Source organism: Strongylocentrotus purpuratus, unplaced genomic scaffold (assembly GCF_000002235.5).
Source record: "Strongylocentrotus purpuratus isolate Spur 01 unplaced genomic scaffold, Spur_5.0 spur5_scaffold_9, whole genome shotgun sequence".
NCBI lineage: Eukaryota > Metazoa > Echinodermata > Echinoidea > Camarodonta > Strongylocentrotidae > Strongylocentrotus > Strongylocentrotus purpuratus.
Window position 1 is genome coordinate 34,356,930 of NW_022145615.1, and position 24,482 is coordinate 34,381,411.

The 24,482-nt window shown below is 36.4% G+C and overlaps 1 protein-coding gene across 1 annotated transcript; it reads left to right on the top strand.

Annotated features, from left to right (window-relative positions):
- On the top strand, nucleotides 1-24,482 carry LOC115920639. The gene is made up of 3 exons (XM_030976920.1): nucleotides 1-2,404; nucleotides 19,020-19,079; nucleotides 21,329-24,482. The coding sequence occupies exons 1-3, from the start codon at nucleotides 348-350 to the stop codon at nucleotides 21,471-21,473; spliced, it is 2,262 nt and encodes a 753-aa protein (XP_030832780.1). The 5' UTR covers nucleotides 1-347; the 3' UTR covers nucleotides 21,474-24,482.

The window sequence follows — 24,482 nt, forward strand, 5'->3', positions numbered from 1 at the left end:
ATCGCTTTTGGATTTTTCTTGGTTGTATTGACTTTTCCTTGGTTTAAGAAAAATTAGGTCTATTACCGGTCGGTCTATTATTGTGGTCTCCTTGATAAGTGCAGTCAAGCGTCTGGTGTTTTTACGTCTTTAACTAATCTCTTTGTAAAGTCTTGTTTTGTTCAGTTGTCTGTCTGTCCTAACCAGCATCAACACAGAGTCCATTTGAGGAATGTTAAACCAATACACTTTATATTTTATCTTTGATGTGATACAGCTAAAGGATTTCATGTACTTGTTGTGAACAGAGGGATATATGATTGATATGGAACTAGATCTTCATATCGTAAGTGAAGAATCCTGTCAGCATGGGTGAATGGACTTCTGATAATATGATCAGTAAAATGAACAAATGGCAGAATAGACTTGATTCAACAGATCTTGAACACTCGGATGACATACACCAAATAGAGCAAAAGCAATACAGCTTTGAAGGAACAACCAATGTGTGGCAGAAGAGCAAACAGTCTGATCCGTCTCATAGTTACGATCCTTTTCGCGAAGATGAGCCGAGAGTTTGTGCTCTAGAGACATTGCATTTGAACAGCACAATGAGGAAGCATTTGTGTAAGGGACAGAGCTTTGATATGAGTGAGATTGGGTTCAATGTAGATGTTCCTTATGACTATACACACAGTCTTCAGCCAGAGAGTGATATTGAAGAGTACATTGTAATAGATGATGTCCATGGTGATTCTTATGATCCAGTAAAAGCGGATGAATATTTATTGTGCCAAGATTGCTCTGGTGATGTCTCCGATGCTGTACTGACAGTGATGGGGAAAGACAAGAGGAAATGGAGGTTCATGAGAGCAAAGCAGCAGAGAACAGGTCCACGTCAACCCATCCGTGTTGATAGCATGGAAGACACTTTGAACAAGCTCAAAAAGTCAGATAAACCTCTCGTTGGTAAGCCCAAGACACTGTTGATACCAAAGTCAAATACCACATCAGACATTGGGACAAGGGATGGAGATAAGACTCCTTCTGGTGCCTTTCGACCCATCAAGTCTGAACCAGCGTTAGGCACACAGATGGACAACGTTTCCAAAGAAACATCCACTCAGTGCAATGTCAGAAAGACAAACGCACAAGGAATAGAAGGTGGCATGCTATACAGGCAGAAGAGAACAATGTCGATGCCTGAGGCACCCACCAAAGGCAAGCTGAAGAAACTGCAAAGCCAGATATCATCTGTATTCAAGAAGCGAGAGAGCTACCCTCATGACGAAGCTTACACCAGATGCTCCAGGAAGCGATACGTTTCCTCATCATCCTCGTCATCTTCAGAGACCTCCCCCATCATTGCTTCCTACCTCTCATCTCCAGAGGTGTTTCAGGATGAACCTTTCTGTGAAATAGACATTGATGTGGAAGAGATAGAGAAGGAAGCAAGTGAATTTGAGAATATTGTGGAACCGAGTTGGGTATCTCAATCAAGCATTTTGTTGTCCCACAGTCTGGTACATCAAAACAGTCAAGAGGAATGTACTGAAACAGAAGAGTGGGTTGTTTCAAAGTCCGGAGAGTATATGTACTTGTTCAAAGAACCCAATGCTCACAGTGAAGGGGATGGATTTTCTAGCAGGAATCAGGACTTGCCAGCAGTCAATGCTGACGTAGTGCCTGAGAGTCATGCTGCCATCAGTGTTGAAAAGGGTACAGGTTTTGCTAGCAGTTGCGGCAGTGAAGGAGGTGTGAGTGGAAGCAGTGCTCAGCTGCCGATCTCCCGGCATTGTACTTCTTCGCTCACTTTAGGGACCATGAATAATGAATTCCAATTAACAGACGGAAAATTTGGTGCTGTAAGCCCAGACACCATCAGCCCCGGGGTAGTAGTTCAAGCTCATGAGGTCGCTGAATTGTGCATCCCCAATGACAATGGCATCAATCACAACAATAGGTCCACATCAGAGAGCCCTGAGCAAGGGTATAGTACTGCTCCAGAGACAGACAATATGCCTGAATGTCAAGAGTCAATGGCCTATGATAGCGATGAGAATGACAATAGTAATAGCAGTTCTTATTCTTCATGCGATGAAACCGTGAATGACAAATTTACCAGGGACCTAGCATCTGCAGGTGTATTCAGCAATGACTCTGAGCATGTGATCATCACTGCATCGTTGCCGGTTGGTCCTAACTTGATCCCTCAGGCCGATCCTATACCTATGTTGATGGATGCTCCTCCCCCGAGGGATACCGCCCTTCTGGATGGAGACGGGGAGGATGAGGATAAACCAGGAGGAGCAGCGGAAGATCAAGGAGAGGAGCCGGAGGATGGGGAGGTCAACTACAGTCAACATGTTGGTGCATCCCTCGTCAACAACACCATGGCCATCATGCTTCTCATAGACCACAAGTTGTAAGTAGATGATGCAACAAATATTGAGTGCTGTGGTAGAGTGTCTTGACGTATAATGCGTAAGTTCTAACCTGAAGTGCTGTGCCTTTGATTTCTATACCAAATATGTTACTTATTTATAACAGAATATGCTGATTTTTACAATTTTGTCCGTTCAAATGTTGTGTATATAGTAGCTATTGAACAACAGTAGCATATATTTTGATGTGAATATGATTGTTATTCAGCACGCAATATCTTATGCTCATCAACAAACATTGCATCTAGGTGCCTTTTTACCCCTTTACCCTCACTTGTATTTTTTTGCAGGTTGAAGTACTGCTTGACAAGAGTACTGTATTCAAAGAGCATGCACTATTAATCATGTAGTCACAAAAAAAATATTGATTTATTGCATATAGCTCTTTCAAGCATGAACATATTTTATTTACTCATTGCATTGCATTGCCAGATTCATCATAATACCAAAGAAGGCAACAAAATAACATGTTTTTGTAGATGGTTTAATAAGCAAACGTGGCACAGGAATTTCAACTCCATGCAAGAAGTAGTATGACATAACGTCTGTTGGGAGCTTAATAGTACACAAGTTAGATTCCTTCTGGCTGTGAAGTCTATGCCCATGTTCACAAAAAGATGTTTTTGTTTGTAATTGTACCCGTGGGATAATCTTTCTCTTTATGTGCTTGGTTCATTAATATCTAATAAAAGGGCAAAGTTTTATATAAATACGTTAATGTTGGTTGCTATGCAGACCATTGGATGTTGTATAAGCCTAGGACAGAAAATTCAAATTCTGTTCATGACCAAGTATGACATATATGTGAACTCTGAGACCAGAATTCACTCAGATTTGTTATGTAAACCCATGGTTTGTACCTCTGGAAGTATAAGTGTAGTAATTCACTATTTATGTAAAGGGCATTTAGTGCTTTTATACAATCATTTGTTTTGCAGTGGAGATTTAACCCATATATTAGATCGTGCATAATCATCTGTTTATTTTCCCCAGCACATGTTGTTATTGTCTTCTAAATTCAAATGATTATAGTGTATCAGATTACCTTTTATATCTGTAGTAACTTCAGTGTATCTATTTATAATAGTTTGATCTTAATAACAGTTAAACATTGAGTCTTGTGGAAGCAAATAAAAACTATTTGTTTCAAGTAATATACATAGATGAGGAAATTATTTGAATTCAATTATAATTAAAGGTTTATTGTTTGGCCATTTATCAATTCTTAATTTGTAGCACTTTCTTTAATGTAATTGCCATAGAGTTTTGTATCGAAACCAATCATAACACATTCATATTTGATATACATATCAAAGATTTGAGAGCTTCACACATTGTAAATGCTTTATAATGAATCATAATCTATAATAATGATCCATTTATCATGATTATTCCAAACTACTTACAGGATATCTTGGGACGGTAGGCCAGTAGCTTATTTTTAGTTTAATAGAAGAAAAAGCATAACTATCAAGACTTGTTCCATTGATATGCATTTGATTTCATGTGAAAATATTTGATATTATTGACAAGTGTATGTATCACACTTTCTCTCTTTCATCAATTAGAAACACAGAGGTAGAAGGAAAAAGGTTAAAGGGAAAGTAATGAGGGTTTTAGCCCTAGAAAACTCCAATAAAAGCTCTGGAAAAATGAGGGGGAAGAAGTCTATAGTTTAAAAGAAAGAAAAAGAAATAAATCGAAAGGCTACCAATATTGCCACAAGTTAATCTCACATATTGAATTCAAACAGACTGTTAAACAAAATAAATTTTCACTCTGATAGTTACCTGCACATTTATTCGTATTTAATATGGAGCAGAACACATTTTGGGCACAGGTTATATTACCTTCTCTACATGCCATCCAGTTGGATAAAGTTATTGAATTTCTACATGTATTGGAAATTTAGCTACACAAACAAGAGTTGCATGTATAAGTGAATCAATTTTGTGTACAGATGGGAGAGTTGATGAAGGGAAAAAACCCCAAAGAATCAATATTCCACAGACAGCCTGGATGGCGTTTAAAGGGAATGTCGACATTTTTATGATTGAAACGTTTTTGCCATAAATCTGATTGACTTCAAGTAACACTAACACTAAGCAACACAGATGAAAATATATCAGAAAATATATTGAATGATTGGACAATGTTTTAGAAATACAGGGGTTCATTGAAGTATTTAGTTCTTAAATTTGTCTAATTTGTCTGTTTGAAAGATTTGTCAACGAAAGTGACAGAATTCAAAATCTGCAAGAAAAGTAAAATATTACAACGTACCAAAACATTTCAAAATGCAATGTATGTAGCTACTAATATTGATTTTCTATAGCTAACATTAAAAAAAAGCATTTTCCTAACTTCATTTTTATTTCATTTGCAAATCCATTTGAATCAATACTACCTGCATGAGCTTCTAAGAAAGATCACATTACTTTTTGATTATCAATCAGTATCAGTATTATTAAACAAGGAATGATTGCCCATTACAAAAGCTGGTACCAGTAAGAATACATCTTAGAAATGCCTTGTTGAATTTATAGGTTGAAGGGTGTATATAATATTTAGTTTCACACCAATTCGTTGAATGTAACTGCCCATTATATAAACGATAAATGATTTTTGCAGGTTCTATGTGATGCAATACAATTCTTAGGTATAAAACCTCTTCAAAAGAAAGAATTTATTTCCAATTTTTAGGAAATGCTACTAAATAAGAAGTTAATTTATTACAAATTGACAATTGTAAATGCTATGAGAAAAAGGCAAAATTTGTTCCCCACTCTTATGTCATGATATATAGAAATAAGAAATTACTAATTATTAGATAATGCTAAATAAAGAAGTAAAATCAAAACTGAAAAAAAAGTCATAAAAATGATGGAGAGATAAGTGTGTTGAGACTCTTGACATCCAGATTATGATGATCTTACATGTTATGCAGGTAGTGCGAATAACTGTAGAGAAATTATTGTTTGATCAGTTTTATGAATGTAGAATAGAGCCTTTAAGATTTATTTCTAAAATTTAGTCTGTGGCATAAAGGAAAAAATATATGTATGATGTGAAAATAAATCAATAAATCAATAAATCAATAAATCAATAAATCAATCATTAAAGAATTAATAACAAATAAATTAATAGATGAATGAATAATACAAGCAAACAAACAAATACACAATAAAATAAATGGAACAATGCTAATTCATGACTTTAAGGTCTCAAATGAAAATAAAACTGATAAGTGGTAAGCTCTCTCTCTCTCTCTCTCTCTCTCTCGATCAATCAATCAATTTTACAAACCAGTAGGCTTATATACTTGTATGGTTTCATATTATTTATGTAATATAAAGATATTGAGAAGAAGCCACACAAATTGGCCAGACAATATTTGACATTAAAAGTCTTGTTCACATTTCCATATCTTATAACACTGACCTCAGTCAATATGCGCAAGCCCTCTGTTGCGCAGCTGTCATTCATTTACATACAGGAATGAGGCAGGTTTTTAGCGGCAGTTTACTGCACATTACTGAACAAGCCCTTACTGATATATCATATAGGATAAATGCTGTCATACTGTTTGATTAAGCATTGTATCAGTAGACTAATAGCACATATTGGACATGGAGATAAAGTTGTGAAAAAGTATTTTGCTTCGTATTTTGACCGTATCTGAGGATGGACGAATCTGAGGATGGACGACGCATTGCCATGGCGATACCAAAATCTAACCGAAATATGAGGGGTCTGTTTTTAGAATATAAGTGAGTATTGGATGAATGGGTGTGATCTGTTGTTTTAATAAGGAGAGTAATGGGGAATGTTGAGATGTAATTCATAGCTCAACAGATGTGTATGTTGACATTAGAAAAGCAAGTCCATTCTATTAAGAACCTTTTAGAATTCGCTATTATTTATGAGGCCAAAGGCATCATGCCTAGGCTCATTGAAAAATCAAAAACTTGGTTTGGGTTGCTTTGATTGGTCATTAGTAATTTGACTTACAAAGATTGGATTATAAATTCACTTTATATCTACCTAGTGATATTCAGCTAGGATTTTGGCAGATTTGTCTAGTGGATTGTACCCCTCTAATTCCACCATTGCTACATCACCAACTTGTTTTGGAAAATTGTAACAAATTCTATGAATGTGTAAATATTTTAACATCCCACTATATTCATGTTTCTAAAAACAGTCAGTAATGCCTTCCATCGAAAATGTAACGATGCCCTCTGTTGTTAAATTGTATAAAGTTGTTTTCCACCAGCTCGATGATGGGTAGGTGTTTGTAGGCTGTGAGTGTTCAGAAGGGTATAGCAGAGAGTGGGAGAGAGAGAGAGAGAGAGCAGTTTGGAGCAGGGAGGGAGAGAGAGAGAGAGAAAGATAGGAAGAGCGAAGAGAGAGAGAGAGAGAGAGAGAGAGAAGAGAAAGATGTGAAGAGTAAGAAGAAGAAGAAGAAGAAGAAGAAGAAGAAGAAGAAGAAGAAGAAGAAGAAGAAGAAGAAGAAGAAGAAGAAGAAGAAGAAGAAGAAGAAGAAGAAGAAGAAGAAGAAGAAGAAGAAGAAGAAGAAGAAGAAGAAGAAGAAGAAGAAGAAGAAGAAGAAGAAGAAGAAGAAGAAGAAGAAGAAGAAGAAGAAGAAGAAGAAGAAGAAGAAGAGAGAGAAAGAGAGAGAGAGAGAGAGATAGAGAAGGTGAGTAAGGGTAGGGGATAGAGAGTAGGAAGGGTGGAAAGAAAGGGTTCATGTTCAAGAAGATAATAGAGGATGGAAGAAGGAAAGAGAAAGGGAGAGGTGAGGATAGGATCTGATAAGAGAGGGAGGGAGAGAGAGAGAGCAAGAGATAAATAAAGAGAGTGGATGGCATGAGGGGGGACAGATGAGGGGGAAAGGAGAGGGAGACAGGGAAAAAGTAAAATTGTGGTGTTGGTCATAAAGATGGAGTGGATAATAATTATAGGGGATAGGGAACAATGATGCCAATCTGTTAATAACCATGAGTGAATTGTGGTTTAAATTTGTCCTAGCTCATCAATCTTCTCAGAATTTGCTGAATCGATGCACGGAAGGGTGAAGGAAACTGCAATAACATGATATTAATTAGATTCAGCTAAGGGGAGCCTTCCAAAGTTGCGACTGTGCCCGGACGCGTCGGGGCGCGATGAATAGAACAGTCGCGTCCCAAGAGACGCATTGAGGCGCAAAGGGGCGCAAAGGGGCGCAATAGTCACCCTCACCTGATTCTTGCATATGAAAAGAAACCGTCTATTGTTAGTATAAACCCGCTCTATTCTTCTTGCGCCCTTTTGCGCCCCACCAGGCGATGGAAGATTATCTCTCCCGTCATTGTTCTCGCTCGTGATGCGCGGTACAGCTTAAACTTGATATACAGAAAGTATTTCTCGGCCAAAGCCTGTCTTCCCCTCCTCCGGTTTTCGTTCTGATAAACTTTCCATTGTTTGTACAAAATTGATGTATTCTTCTCGCGTCGCGATCTATTCTTCTCGCGCCGTTTTGCGTCGTAACGGGCGGGGTATTACCTTTCCAATCATTGTGGCGAAGCTTTGCGATGTACATTACTACAGCACAGCATGAACTTCTCTGGTGGGATCGTCTTTGTTTGGGGGGGGGGGGGCAATCAACACACTCGTTCATCTTGATCAGAATACATTATGATTTATTTTTGTTGGGTTTAATACGCCTCCTTTTAATTTTTGTGACGACTGTATGAAATGTGAAATAAAGATGACTATGTACGATTAATGGTTGTTTAATTGCGAGCTTAATTGTCCCCAACAACAAAAAATAAAAGACGAATGATGTGAATGACTACATGTATGCGGTTATGGTCGGCAAATTGATTACTGTTTGGGTCGCTTGTGTATGTTTGTAATTTGAATGATTATCAACATATTTGTATAATTCCCACATCGCGATATTATTCTAGCATCGTATAATGGACAAATGAATTATCTTTCTCTCCCGTCATTCATATTCACGCTACGCGTTGCACATCGCCACAGCCTGAGCTTGGAAGAATTTATATTTTGTCAGTCAAATCCTTTTTTTTTCTCCTCCCATGACTTGGTTCTAATAAATTGAAGGTTTGCTTATTAGGGATGAGAAGGATAACATCAAACAAACGATTTACTCAAGATGACGCTTTTTTCATTTCACCTCGCTGTTTGATAAAGTAGAGTTTTACGGAGCGAATACAAAAGAAAAGTTCGCTCTAAGGCCAAATAAAAAAATGTTTTATTAGTGTCCTGTTTTTTCGAAAACTAGGAAGGAGGAGGCCCTCTCTTTTCTTTTTTTTTCTTTCAAAATGGCCGCTCAAAATGGCCGCTCGGTACATTTTCCTGACAGTCGGGCTAGTTTTCAAGATGGCCGCCGACATCTTTTAACTTTTTAAAAAAAATCAGTAATAGATACATTTTAGTATTGTTTTTCATGTTTTTTTTTTTCAAAAATTATTTAAAAAAAAAAATTAAATAAAAAAAAAAAATTAAAACAAATTTCCCCAAAAATAAAAAATAGGAGGCGGCCCCCAAAAAGAAGCAGCCGGGACGCTAAACATGAATATTTTGTTAAGTGGCCTCAGGGAAGAAAAAAAACATAAAATGCCGTGGCAGGATTTCACGCCCGAGATTTGCCTTCGAAAATTGCCCGTCCAAAAGGCGTTTTAAATCATAATAATTCCATAGCTCTTTTTAAAAGTGGAATAAATAGACAAAAGAGTCCGGGAACTATATCGAGATTATAAAACATGTTTGTCATGAAGATGTAAACAAAAAAGCGTAGCCTGATGGTGATAAAGTTGAGCAGCAATTGGAAATGCAATACAAAACATTAATCAGTTCATGATGATAATTAATCATTCGACACAAATACAAACATTGATTTCTGCTCTAACATTCGAATCATTTATTCGTAGATTTGTATAATTAAGTGGCGAAAGTGAAATTTTGAAATCTTAATGCACAGATACAAAAAACATACCAAACATGTTTTGATTCTTATTCTAAAAAAAAAAAAAACCGGCAAATTTTAAAAGATCTTTTTAAAAGGAGGGAGGCGCTATAGCCCAGTGGTAGAGCAGAGCAGCTCGTAACCGGGAGCTCCCTGGTTAGAAACCAAGTCGATATGCTATTGTAAGGCATAACTCAACATTACATTTCGTTCGGAGAGGATCTTAAACCCGCCGGTCCCCTGTTTGCGTATCAGAGCATACACATGCTTCATATAGCAGTCAGGAAAAAAAAAGCGAACGGTACAGGAAGCTACCTTTTATGGATATGCCTAAATTGAAGGTTTGGCTTAACTAGGGAGAAGAAGGATAACATCAAACAATAGATCTACTCATGATGACGCTCTTTTTATTTCACCTCGCTGTAAGATAAAGTAGAGTTCTATGGAGCGAATACAAAAGAAAAGTTCGCTCTAAAGGTAAAAACATAGAATGCCGTGGCAGGATTTCACGCGGCCGAGCAAGACTATTGTTTGATCGCTATAATTGTCCGACTTGCTATAGATTCTTGTTTAGCTACACATTAAGGTTGCGTATTATGTGTGTGTGTGTGAGGGAGGGGGCGGCGAAGTGAACGGCCGGACCAAAATGGCAGAGGTCAATCACGAGGGCTCCGCTCGCTAGTTATAAGGACCGCTATTCATTGGACAACTATTCATGAAGACCGCTATTCTTAATTTGAGAACATGGTCATTATGTATAAGGGTCATGAATTCGTAATACGACATCCCCCTCCCCAAAACTAAATAAATAAATAGAAAACATGAATAGATTAATAAACTTAACTAAAGATACAATAACAAATAATGCCCGGTGATTGGGAATAGCCGCCTATGAGCGGAACAATGGGCGCAACAACTATTAGCTGCTCAAAGAGCTGTCTTTTGTCATTGCGTTGCAAAAACAAAGTGCTTTTAAAAGTTACATGTACTATAATATCCGTATGCTATATAACACCCAATGTGAACATGACGTGTTCAGGCCTTATAACTATATACAGTGCACGTTAAAACAAAAGACTTTACTAGCGCTAGCTAACAAATATGAAACGTCAAAACGTCACGAACATTGAAGATAACAAATTGTTAAGACAAATGACACCACCAATAAAGTTTCTTCGCGAAGAAATATTCGATCGAATTTCATGTTTGGAACAGATAGGCGATTTCGAATTGTTCCATCTACCGAAACGTTTTGATGATGCAGGCTCCCGACAATACGACTATCATTTTTGTAATATCTTTAATTTGCAGATGTTTGTTTGTTTTGTATGACATATTTATAAACGCCCTATAATCTTATTTCAAGCAGAATCTTTCAATCTCTTTGATTATAAGTATCATTTTTAAATCACGGGTATTTAAATACAATAGCTGATTTTGCGAAGATTTAGAGAACCTACGTTTCTATTCTTTAAATCGATCTTGCATGAGAAAGAACAGAGTGATGATATAGATATATGACCTATTTTGATCGGATGACAGAACAAAATAAATGTAATATGAAACAAATAATGTGTCAAAACATACAGAAGGAATACAATTATACATATTGTTTTTGTTTTGTTCGTGAACAAATTAATATAATACAAGTATTGAACACATTAATGAACAGAAATGAACAATCATTCCAACGTCAACGCCTACACAACTTCGATGTTTGGGAGGAAAATAACAATCAGAACAACAATCTAAATCAATGTCTTGTACGTAAAATAATAATAAAACATATCAGTAGCCAAAGTGAAAATTTTAGAGTCAAATCTTTCAAGACGAGAGCGGACACACACGCGGGGATTACATGAATAACTAATGCGTAGGAACGGGCGCGAAAGCTTTTCAAATTCACAAATTCACAATTCACAAAAAGCGCTTCGCCTTTAAGCGCACCCCTCCCTCACCCCCACCCCCAATGAGTGTTATGTAGGGTACGCATATGCATTTTCCCTCCTTTTGAAAACAGTCCCCTAAGTCCGGTGTGTAAAGTCAATACGGGCCGGATTTGTGTGTACTAGACGAGCCGGACTTTGGTGCGTGAAAAGTACCTCTTTACCAGATAGTAACAATGAGTCTCCAAACAATAGCCAGATTTGATATTCATATTGTGAGCATGTGCTTAGTTATATCAGGATTCCCTGGTTATATTGAAGACGTGGGCTAATATCTGTTTGCCCAGTACTTCTCGCTGATTGTTTGACCAATATTAAATTGCTATTGTCCAGCTGACTTTTCTAAAGGATTTTCTACCCTCGGCGCTAAAGGGATTGCGGAAAATTTCAACACTATTTGTGTTTCTTGATGACCCAGTAGAAGAAGAATAAGGGCTACCCTGCCCCCCCCCCCCCCCGAAAAAAAAATGTCCCAAAACAACCCAATCATTATTAATTCCGTTTACCAACACGTGCATGATGGATCCCCCGGATGGATCCTTATTTAGACAGTGAGACAGTTCTGTTACGAGAAGCAATTCAACGAATTGCCATGGCTTGTATTTGTTCTAGAATGTACTACGCTCTTTCGATAACATGTGGCCCCTATTCAGCACAATATATACGCAATTTAGTTATTCTTAACAATGAGCTAGATCTAAAACTGGCCGCGGATGTAACCCCCCCCCCCCCCCTTCGTCGCAAAGAAATATTCGATAAAATTCTTTGACACAGAATGATAAACTAATTTCTTCTTGAGATATGTTTGGGGTGAAATTTCAAACATCATTTCCTGGTAACTCTCTTCTTTTTTAATGCATGCTCTATTCTTACGATTTAGGCATAATTTACTATGTTGATTTGCAATTGATAATCTCCCTGGGAGTTTTGCGATATCCCCGATGATACGGGTACAGTGTATTTAATTTTGTTCGTAACATTAGTGTTTTGCAAAGAAAGAACATTCTGAAAATGAGCGTCTTCCTTCTAACGAAACATATTGATGATGTTCCCGACAATACGGATATCATTTGCTTAAAAAATCGTAATACAGATAAAACGCTTTTTAAATCCAATTCAAGGAGAAACTATGACATTCTTGATTAAGTATCATTTTCAACATCACGGATTTTAAAATACGTTCTCTAATTTTAAGAAGATTCAAAGGATCTATGTATTGAAATAACAGACTGATGATATAATTATATGATTTATAATGATCATACGACAGAACTGTTTACAAGATGCAACAAAAATTGTTTAAAAAAAAAAACAAGAAAATCGAAACATGCGATAACATCGCTATAAGGAAATATAAAATTACAATTAAAGTGTCAAAACATGCACGAGGAAAACAATGTCAGAGAGAGTGGGGTAAGTATAAAATAAATTTGTTTTTTTGAACAAATCAATTTGTATTAAAATTGATACAGTATATTGAACACAATCATGAACAGAACAGGAGGAGATGAAAAAATGAACAATCATGCCAACGTTAACGACTACAGAACTCCGATTTTGAGAGGAAAATAAACAAACATTGTAACCAATGTCATGTACGTAAAATAATATTAAAACAAATCAGTAGCCAAAGTAATGCTTTTCAGAGTCAAATCTCGCAAGACGAGAGCGACACACAAGCGGGCACTACATGAATAACTAATGCGCCGGACCGGGCGCGAAAGGGCGCGAAAGCTATTCAAAGTTTAAGCTCCCATTCACAAATGTCAAGTGCTTCACCGGGGCACGCCCTGGCGGGGTAATTTCGTAACAATGAGACTCCAAACAATAGCCAGATTTTAATGAGCTGGCAACCAACTGAAGTCCTCTCCTATCCGACGCAAAAAGGCGCTAATGGGCGCATAAAGGCGCCTCCTTTGTTCTCATATCCTGCTCTGCGCCCCGACGCGTCGCGGCACAGTCGCAACTTTGGAAGGCTCCCCTAATGTCATTCAACTGCTCAAGTTTCTCTGCCTTCTTTCATAGGTTAAGTTCGAGGATAGTACATTTGATGGGTTGATAACGTTGTTGCCGTTTTCTTTTATTCTGCATTCATGCTATTAGTCTTATTATATCTTAAATAATCAAGAATACATGTAGGCAAACCAATCAAATGTAATACAGAAGTAATAATTTCTTTTGGGAATCACATTTCTTAGAAATGCAAAATGAATAAAATCAATTAAATGTTCCAGAAACAGAAAAAGAAAAGTAAGATAAGGAAGATTGTAAGAAACAGAGAAGTTGATTCAGAAATAAAATCCACTTTAGATTTCAATTTCATATGAAAGCATCACTGCCAAAGATTCTGTAATACCAAAGAGAACAATTCGTCGCTGTTTTCACAAAGTGACGGTAGTGAAAAAAATTGCATTCACTTTGCGTTACGATTTTCCTCACTACCGTCACTTCGTGAAAACAAGGACGAATTTTTCATTTTGCAGATTTGTCAAAATCTAGAAAACATACCTTACATCACCTATATGCAGTCAGTGTATATTGGAAAGCTAATACAAACATTTCTTATATAATGGATTTTTTTCTTCAATGAACGGAAGATGAGATGCAGCTAGACGATTCAACAAAGGCATTCAGTTACGCAAATACGACATGTGATGTACTGCTAATTTCATGGGATGTTCGAAATCAAATCAGTCTTTGGATTATACCTTGCTTTGTCAAGATAATGAGAGGAAGGATTTAGCTTTGCTCCTTGATAAGTTTGAGGCACAGAAGGGTTATTGCCATGGCGATGTCCGAATCAAACCAGAATATGGGGGATTTGTTTCTGGAGGGTTGCCCAAATGAGTGAGTATTGCTGGTACAAGGGTGGTCAGATTAGATTGTTATTAGAACACTGATCAGATATGCTGTTGCTCTATTTCTTGGGGCTTTTCTTTGGATCCATTCATTAGAAGCCAACGGTTTTAGAAACTTGTTCAAATATTGGCATGTGTGTGTGAGAGATAGAGAGAGAGAGAGAGGGGCGGACAGAGAGGGAGGGGAGAGGGTTATAGAGAGAAGAATAGGTGCACTTAATGAATTTAATTATGTCATTTTTGTTCGCTGTTTATAAACATTGTAAGAGAGAGAGAAAATTGGCTATTTTTAAATCTTCATAAGATGTGTGTATGTCTAAAATGTGTCATCTATAATCGATTTGTACACGCAGTAAACCATCTCCAAAAGATGTGTTCATATGGTTCATATTTTCAGTAGATGTGTTCATAATTGCTAGTAGATGTGTTTATATAATACATCATCTTTGATAGATGTGTTCATACAATATATCATCTTCAGTAGATGTGTTCATATACAATACACCATCTTCAGTAGATGTGTTCATACAAGACACCATCTTCAGTAGATGTGTTCATACAATACATCATCTTCAGTAGATGTGTTCATACAATACATCATCTTCAGTAGATGTGTTCATACAATACATCATCTTCAGTAGATGTGTTCATCCAATACACCATCTTCAGTCGATGTGTTCATACAATACATCATCTTCAGTAGATGTGTTCATACACTACACCATTTTCATTAGATGTGTTCATACACTACACCATCTTCAGTAGATGTGTTCATACGATACATCATCTTCAGTAGATGTGTTCATACAATACACAATCTTCAGTAGATGTGTTCATACAATACACCATCTTCAGTAGATGTGTTCATAAAATACACCATCTTCAGTAGATGTATTCATACACTACACCATCTCTAATAGATGTGTTCATACAATACACAATCTTCAGTAGATGTGTTCATACAATACACAATCTTCAGTAGATGTGTCCATACAATACACCATCTTCAGTAGATGTGTTCATACAATACACCATCTTCAGTAGATGTGTTCATACACTACACCATCTCTAATAGATGTGTTCATACAATACACAATCTTCAGTAGATGTGTTCATACAATACACAATCTTCAGTACATGTGTTCATACAATACACAATCTTCAGTAGATGTGTTCATACAATACACAATCTTCAGTAGATGTGTTCATACAATACACAATCTTCAGTAGATGTGTTCATACAATACACCATCTTCAGTAGATGTGTTCATACAATACACCATCTTCAGTAGATGTGTTCATACACTACACCATCTCTAATAGATGTGTTCATACAATACACAATCTTCAGTAGATGTGTTCATACAATACACAATCTTCAGTACATGTGTTCATACAATACACAATCTTCAGTAGATGTGTTCATACAATACACAATCTTCAGTAGATGTGTTCATACAATACACAATCTTCAGTAGATGTGTTCATACAATACACCATCTTCAGTAGATGTGTTCATACAATACACCATCTTCAGTAGATGTGTTCATACAATACATCATCTTCAGTAGATGTGTTCATACACTACACCATCTCTAATAGATGTGTTCATCCAATACACCACCTTCAGTAGATGTGTTCATCCAATACACTAACTTTAGTAGATGTGTTCATACAATACACCATCTTCAGTAGATGTGTTCATACACTACACCATCTTCAGTTGAAGTGTTCATGTACATCATTATCTAATTTGACTTTGTGTTCAATCCAAAATTATATCTGTAAAGAAAGTGTGATAGATAATAAAGTTTTTTTTAATGATCAGCATGCCTTTAAATTCATACAGATAATATACATTTTTTTTGTGTGAGTGCTTATACTATAATATAAATAATTAAAGTAGATTCTAAGTGCAATTTTTACAGTATGGTTTGTATTGTAAACTAAATTACTTACTGCTCCCATTCATTGTTGAGTGGTTGTACATACATGAAAATGTCATAAATATTTCCATTGCTTAGAAATAAGAGATGTTTTTCCACGCATTGCAGAGTTACAGTCCACAATTTTATCAAGCATGTATGTTCAAACACTTTAGTAACAGAATATTACTATATATCTAGCAGTAATACACTCTGGAGAGTGAGAAACAAGAGTTTGTAAAACAAAATCTTCAGTTGCATTGTTTGATAAGTGCTCTGACAGTAGTCCTCAAATATTGGTGTAGGATTCCATAAATCATATTTCATTTATGAGGACCAAACTCCAACAGTAGCTACGTGTTGAATAGTCTGTAACCTTAACTTGTTTCCTAGCAACGTAAGGTCTTCAAAAAGAACATTCTTTGCTTATCAAAGGAAGAGTAAATTTGCTTTTCATGGAGTATTTTTATCAATATTTAGAGCAGTCTGCATAGAGTTGCTGGGTCATTTGTGTGTTAAAGCTGGTGGTGTACGCTTGATTTGTGCTTGTTCATAGGAGGGATTGTATCTTTGCTTTGCACTACATGTACATGTGAGTATATACATGATAACGTTGGTTGGGAAGGTTGAGAAAGGAAAGGGTCTAATATCGAAAGACAATATTAGACTTGAGGCTCTTCTTATTGTCAATCAAAGATATATTACTTTTATATTTCTATAGGTATATATTTCTGTCATATACTAGTTTGATCACTTGTTAATTTATGAGGCGAACTGAGCTGAAAATGTCAATATGAGCACAGCTCTACTCCAGACCAGCAATCTTAAAGTTGAATAATGAACTCCTGAACTATAAATCATTAATCTTATGAAGCTATAAAACAAAAATAATATTTGTTTGGAAATTATAATTTTTATATCGTAACCAGTATCTTTTGCCATTTCTTATTCATAAGAGGCATCATATGTGAACGAGCATTCATGGGTAAAGGTCATCACCGATTTATTGATCGTTTTTCTTTTGTTGTTTGTTGTAGTTTTATTCAGATAATATTCTCCACATATCTGTAAATTATAACTCATAAACAGTGAGTACACAAATAACCTGTGTTCAACGCAGTTGCATAGTTTAATCCACACGTCTCATTGACAGTCAAACCTGTCTATAGCGACCGCCCAAGGGAAACACAAAAAGTGGTCTTTATAAGTAGTTGGTGTTTGTAAACAGGTTCCTTTAGTACATGTTTCAATGAGAAACCATTTTCAAGGGAAACAAACAAAAGGTCTTTGTAGACAGGTGGTCACTAAAGCAGGTTTGACTGTACTTACATGTTTTTTTAAAAAGGCTGGGGTAAACTGATGCAGTCTTCTGCGTCATTTGTGAACAAGCCAATGTGGATGCTTGATTTTGTGTTTAAAAGCAGTGTGGTATTTCTCTCGTTAAAGATAAAGGTGAGTTCTGGTCATCCGATTGCATTGTGAAAGAAAAGGTGTGAAATGGATCAGAAAAGGTTGATCATGTAGCATGTAAGTATTGGTGTGTACTGCAAAGTTCTGGAGTCATCAAAATCATAATAAATTTAGCCCAGTCTTGGTAAAGTAACAAGCACTGTACACAGAAAGATGTATATGGGACTACACAAATGGTGTCGGGGCTACTAACCTTGATTTCCTAATCTTTCTATGCTCATTACTCAGCCAGTATACATTTTCTACCGAAATTGTTGGGCAAATGACATTTATTTGTATTCTTGAACATTCAGTGTAAGTTTTGTTTGTTTCTGTGAGAATTCATTTTCTTTTTTTTTAACCAGAACTCACCTTTATCTTTAAACTAACACTTTTCTACCACAAAAACAATCCATCAGATGACAGCGACAGCTGAACATGGCTGCATCTTTGTCAGATTCTAATCAATAGTGTTGTCAAGTTGTCAAGTGTCGAGAAATCCCCCTCCCTCCCCTGTCTCTATACAAGACAACAGGCATTGGAAGCTACATTTGTTAAAATATCGGAGAAGGTGACCACAAAATGTGTCAAGTAGATTGAAAATTGCTGCAGAAATGTTTTTATCATCATGCCTAGATTAACTTTTTAATAGTTTGGTTGTGAAATGTTTCATGCCCGGTTTAATAATAATCACGACTATAATGGAATTTAATTTTTTATGTGCAATGGTTAATTTATTGATAAGTAAAATATTGAAATGCATTATTCTTGCTGTGCTTGTGTATTGATTCTTTTTATTAGTGCAAATTTACAATTGTTTTTTTCCTGATTCTCACTCTTTATGACTTTGTTTTCTTGAATAACCTAATCCTTATTAATGATTGTATTTCAAACAATTCTGCTGGTACTGTGTGATAGGATGTTCTGTCGTTTTGGGTGCACAATTTATAGCTAACAATGGTACAAAAACCATCACATTTTCCATAAGACTATAACAGCTTGGGAAGAAGCATCAAGTAGTTTTATTTTAAATATTTTAATAATACAACTGGAAGTAGAACTGCTACTGACAAAGGCAATTTATTTCCTTAGGCCATAAGGAAAATGTATTTTGAACACACATTGTTCATTACATACAGTACTTGAAGTTTGACGAGAATTTTTGATACATATGTAGTTCCCCTTCAGCCCCCCCTGAGGAGGAAAATCCCACTCAAAAATTGATTGATGGTTAAACATTGTGCTTGTGATTTTCAACAAGAGCGAGTCTACATCTCTTAATTTGATAATTCCCAAACCACAGAATACATCATTTCTTATGTGCTACATAATCAACCTTTTCCAATGGCTTCCTTACAGTTTCTTTCATAATGTCATTGCATGAAAGGTACTCAACTATATTTTTAATTTGATATTTCTTGCCTGTTTTGTATTCTTTTCCGTAGGGGCTCAGGGTCCTTCCAGTTCTCACCCAGTGCAGAAGACAGTATCTTACAAGATGATGGGTAAGTGTTCCACAAAATATTGACAATGTATAAGGGCTCCACACTAACAGGAGCCCAGTTAATATAGACCCTGAATTTTAATGTCAGACCCCCGCCTGTCAGACCCCCCACCAGCCAACTTCTATTTCAACTTAGGTTTAAAGTGATTTATATCATTTCCAGGAATTAATTAGTGCCAGGTACCCATCAATATCATCAATAAATAAAATCATCATTCTGAGCACAATGTATATTAGTACGGAATATGATTTACTTGCACCCATATAGTTTCTTGTGATCTTTTGTATTCTCTTGAAACGTCTAGTTCTTTATTATTTTTTGATATCAGAGAAAAGCCAGTGTAACACAAGCCATCGACCTTATTCAACTCCAATGTATAGTGTTCATGAATGATGTTTTTATAAGAGACAAGAAAGTAAATTAAAGAGGGAACAAAAACTGATGCATGAATGGCATTTATTTGATCTCACAAAACCATGTTGATGTCAGTGCTTGTAAATCTATTAGCTTATGGATGTTGGATGGATGAATTTACGTCATGGTAGAAGGAACATGTCTAATTTAATCAAACCTAATTTGTTTTTTATTAGTTCTTGAATAGCATGTGATTACAAAGATCCATTATTAAAACCTGCAGGTGCACCAAACATATTTTTTCTCAAAGGGGGGGGGGGGGGGGGGGGTTTTAAGACTAAAGTCAGTGACATAGCTACATGGGAGTGCACATGCCCCAATTAACATGACAACATATAAAGGGAATTAAAAGAGTGAGAAAGAGAGAGAAAGAGAGAGAAAGAGAGAGAAAGAGAGAGAAAGAGAGAGAAAGAGAGAGAAGAGAGAGAGAAAGAGAGAGAAAGAGAGAGAAAAAGGAAACGGTGAGAGGGGCAAAGGAACATCATAAGAAGATGGTGGGACCACTACACCCTTTTCCATCCCCAGGTTTTCACCAAGTATAGACAGGTACCCCCACCTAATGCCCCCCCCCCTCCCCTCAATGTCTAGAGCCACACCATGCCACTGAGTGAAGGCAAGTCGGGTATTGATCTTTAGCTCATTTTGATAACAAAAATCAAACTAAAGAACCTAAAAAACCTGTTGTATGCTACACCCTTGTCACCATACAATGATTCTGTACACATAGTCTACACAGACTATTGGCTTTCTGTAGTTAACCTTGAAATTGAAAACACCCTTAACAAAATTAATCAGTAAAGAATTTTCAGGACATAATCATAACAATAACTTACCCGGTAAGCAGGCGTGCTCTCCCGATTCACTCCACACTATGCACAAAAAAGGTCGCACATCGACGCATTCACCAATCATTCAAGATTATTCAATATCCATTACCTGAAATTAAAAGTGATAGGAAACCAACTTTTGCTTTATTCAATGCGGCAACAACATTTGCATCATTAAAAACCTTCCTTCTCTTCACTAGCTTGAAATTCACAAAATTTAATTCATTATTAATGCTTTCACCCTTCAGTTCGGGACAGCGTGCGTACATAGTTCAGTTCATACATTTCAAAGGGAAGAGCTGGTCGGAAAAACATTGTCAGAAAGAGATCGAATGAGTACTGGGGTTATAACATTTTGAAGCCATGCCCATGACTGATTTTTGTTGTTGTTTTTCTTTACATACAAGGTAAGACCACCGTACACCTTATGGACCAGCTACGATTAGATTTGGGAAACATCGGAAATGGCATAGGATATAAAGTTCATAAAGGGCAAGTCTGGCCCATTTGCAAGTTTAATTGAATAAAGAAGGAAAAATTTAATATCCAAAACTGTGAAAGTTTCATCAAAATTGGACGAAAATTAAGAAAGTTATGGAATTTTAATTCTTCACATTATTTCATAAAAGTGATATGTATCACATACACTGTATGCAAATTAATGAGTTGGGGATGTCACCCCCTTACTTTTTAGTTTGTCCCTTTTGTTCATTAAAAGGACAAAAGCTAAAAACAGTTTTTTTTTAAGTGGGGGTGGGGAAGTCATTGGGTCTTTGTGAATTTGGGGCCTTTGTGCTATGTGAATATATTGGTGTTTTGTTTTTAATCTAGGCCTCTTGAATTAGAATACATTTCAAAGTTATAATGACCATTGACCTCATCCTTGCTACCACTCCCAGGCCGAAAGAAGGTAGTCTTGCAAGTGACATTGTAGATTTAGAATGGATTGTCATGTCGTAACGGTGACTTTTAAGTTTTAATGGTGACCTTTGACCTTGTCTCTGCTAGGCCTGATGAAGGTGGTCCTGAAGGTGACATTGATGCAGTCCAGTTCCAGTACCAGGATCCTGATGAGAACCTTGAGGAGGATAACCTGCTGATGGCCAGGACCTTACACTACATGAACCGTCAGCAACAGGAACTAGACAGGTAGGAACTGGACTACTTTCTCCTTGTTAATTCTCACATTTTCAGAAACCAGGGGCCACTTTATCAAAACCATCTCAAGTTTATTAAGTTTGTGTAAATCTCATTGAAACATGTGTTAATTCACATATTTCCATGGAATGTGTGATAACTTGGATTTATTACAGTTTCAAGAAAATGGGCCCTGGTAACTGATAGATTTACATTTATTCATGTTTCCCCCAAATCCATGGTAACAAACTTCTTTAAAGGCGGTGCCTGTGACACATGGGCACCCAAATCAGAACACCCAAAATTTTGACATTTGTACTGTACACATCTGGACCCCTGTCCAAAAACTTTGGTGTCGAGCCCTGGTACAAGATTTGAGATGTTTAATTTTCTCTACATGAAGCAGTTGTCATGTAATACTACACTGCAGATGCAATTAGGCACCTCTTTATTGCTTCATTTAACTAGACCCTGAATTTTGGTTGTGATTTTCTTTTGTATGTTTTGTTTTATTTTGACATAATTTTTTTTTAAATGTGAGAGACATCAACTTCACACACAACTTGGTTCGTTTTTTTGTGGCTGCTGTCAGCTAGGCCCTGGTTTTTTTAATGACAAGTTTGTGTGTGTGCTGTTATGTTTTATTTTGCTTTAAGAAAAATAAATGTGCAAGACATTAACTTAAGAACGATCTTTACTTTGGTTTTCAACAGTGTTGATCAACCTCCCTGCTTTGATTTGGTTTGTCTGTATATTCATAAACATTTTGTTAGTTGCCCGCATGAAGGCTGTTACTGTTAATGACAATCCATGGCTCTAATGATCTTCTTGTGGGCAGCCAATGAATTATACCCTCATCTCTGCTGTGTTCATAAGTTTAAACCCAAACCGTCGATGGAGATGGGGTACGATGTGTTCATGGACCCTGGGACTCTCAACATGTGTTGATGTGGTGTGTGATTTTCATAGGGCATTAATTCCTAAAGTGCATCAGCATTTTACACGGCTTAAGTGGTGTTATTCTTCCATTGGGGCACGAGAGCTGGCCAATAAAGTGCTTTTCATCCCTGTAATTGCAAAGTGGAGATGCATTGTAAACTGATTTAGAAGTAGATCTTTAAAGCCCAGTATGTGTAGGCCAACAGACATTTAGCCAACAGATATTGTGATAGTCTCTAATATTCATTCTATCTTGTACACTGTAGGAAAATAAAAAGAATATCTATGCAGGATGTTAATGATGCTTTAAAAGCCCTAGGACCAACTGAAAATCAATTTTAAGGTTCTTTTTTTTCTTTCCTTCGTTGTAATATAAACATATAGAGTTTGACCAATCACTTCCTTGCTAGCGTTTGGGAAGTATATCGTCTGTTTGGAATCAGAAGGGCATTATTTCATATAATATTTCATAGGCTTTAATATTAATGCCCTGCTGGCTCCAAACAGACAAATTATCATGTAAGAAATCAATAGCACTTTCCGGTATCAAAGAGAAATGAGTATGAATATTGAGAGACATACTACATGGCATGTATTCTGTATGAAGTGTTATTTGTTATTTGTGAATGCTCTCAGGAGATGATATAACTCATCTTGGTTTTAGGATAAATAGATGAATACCTGACACTGACGAACATCGATATGAGCGTATTATGCATTGTGCCATTTTGATATCTTTTCCTGATATGAACATACTCTTTTAAATCAGAATGTTAATATTGTATGCATCTTCTCTTTGGAAGATGAACAAAAAAAGACCAGTTGTAGTATTGATGGAGAGGAGATGTATGCAGATATATTCTGTACATTCTCTTTGAGTTATGATGATTTACCTGCTCCTCACAGCCAGAAGGGCATTAACTCATAGACCTCAACACAGAGTTAACACCCTTCTAGCTTTCAACAGATGATGTCTTGTCTGAGTCAAAAGTGTATCGGGCTACAACATGGACGTAAAGGTCACAACTGAGACGTACATTTATAATCAATCTCAATAATTTGATTCAATAATTGTTACTGATTGTGCCCATACTTGGTACGTGTAGCAAATAAAGGGTGACATTGGTGCCATCACAGGGACTTGAACCATATTCCCTATGATCACCAGTCCGGTGACTTATGCACTAGACCATAACACCTGTACAACTTCCTCAATGTTTTCCTTGGTTTACCATGCAGTGCTTGAGATAACACTTCGGCTGAAGGCTCAAGTACACTGGATTGTCTGATGTCTTGAGAATGTTGGTTTGCCTTAAATGTTAATATAAAACACTAGTGGTCAAGTATTAGAACAGTACCTGCGTAACTTGAATCGTGGATGAATAGGCAAGTGATGTCCTTTGGTTTCTAACCACACATTTCTCAGTGGTCAGACGAAGAATGGTGCTTTACACACCCCTGAATATTCTTGAAGTTCAGCGGTAAAGTGCTCTTTTGTAGCCAAATGTCATGCATTTTGTGTCAACTATGTTTGCCTTAGATGTAAGAATATGCATTGGTTCCAGGAAACCTCTTTTGTTGTACTGAGGTACACTAATTTAGGCACAAAACTTTTATCTTTCCCTTGTGGTAAAATCTCACATCAAGCAATCTGTTCTTTGAAAGTTTTAAAACACACTCACAAAGATTTCAATAAATAAACTCAAGGAGAATATCAATAATCTATTTGTTCATAGGAATAATGTTTGGAATACGTCATTATCATGTACCTGCATTTCAATAAGTTACACACAAGGCTATTGCAATTTCCCTGGGATGATTTCCTAAAAGTCTTTAAGATTATGTTTTTCCTGCTTGGAAATTGAAATAATAAACACCCCACTACAACAGCTCTGCAGGGAGATGAAATATCATAACAATCCAGAATTTATGAAACTTACATGAGGTATGAAGATGAAAAATATTGAAATTAAAATCTTTTATTTTGAGCCAGAATGACATTTACAGAGCTGCGAACCATTCCGTTTTTGCCGGAATTACTCCGTTTTTTCCTCCCAATTACTGTATTATGTTTTTTCTTCATAAA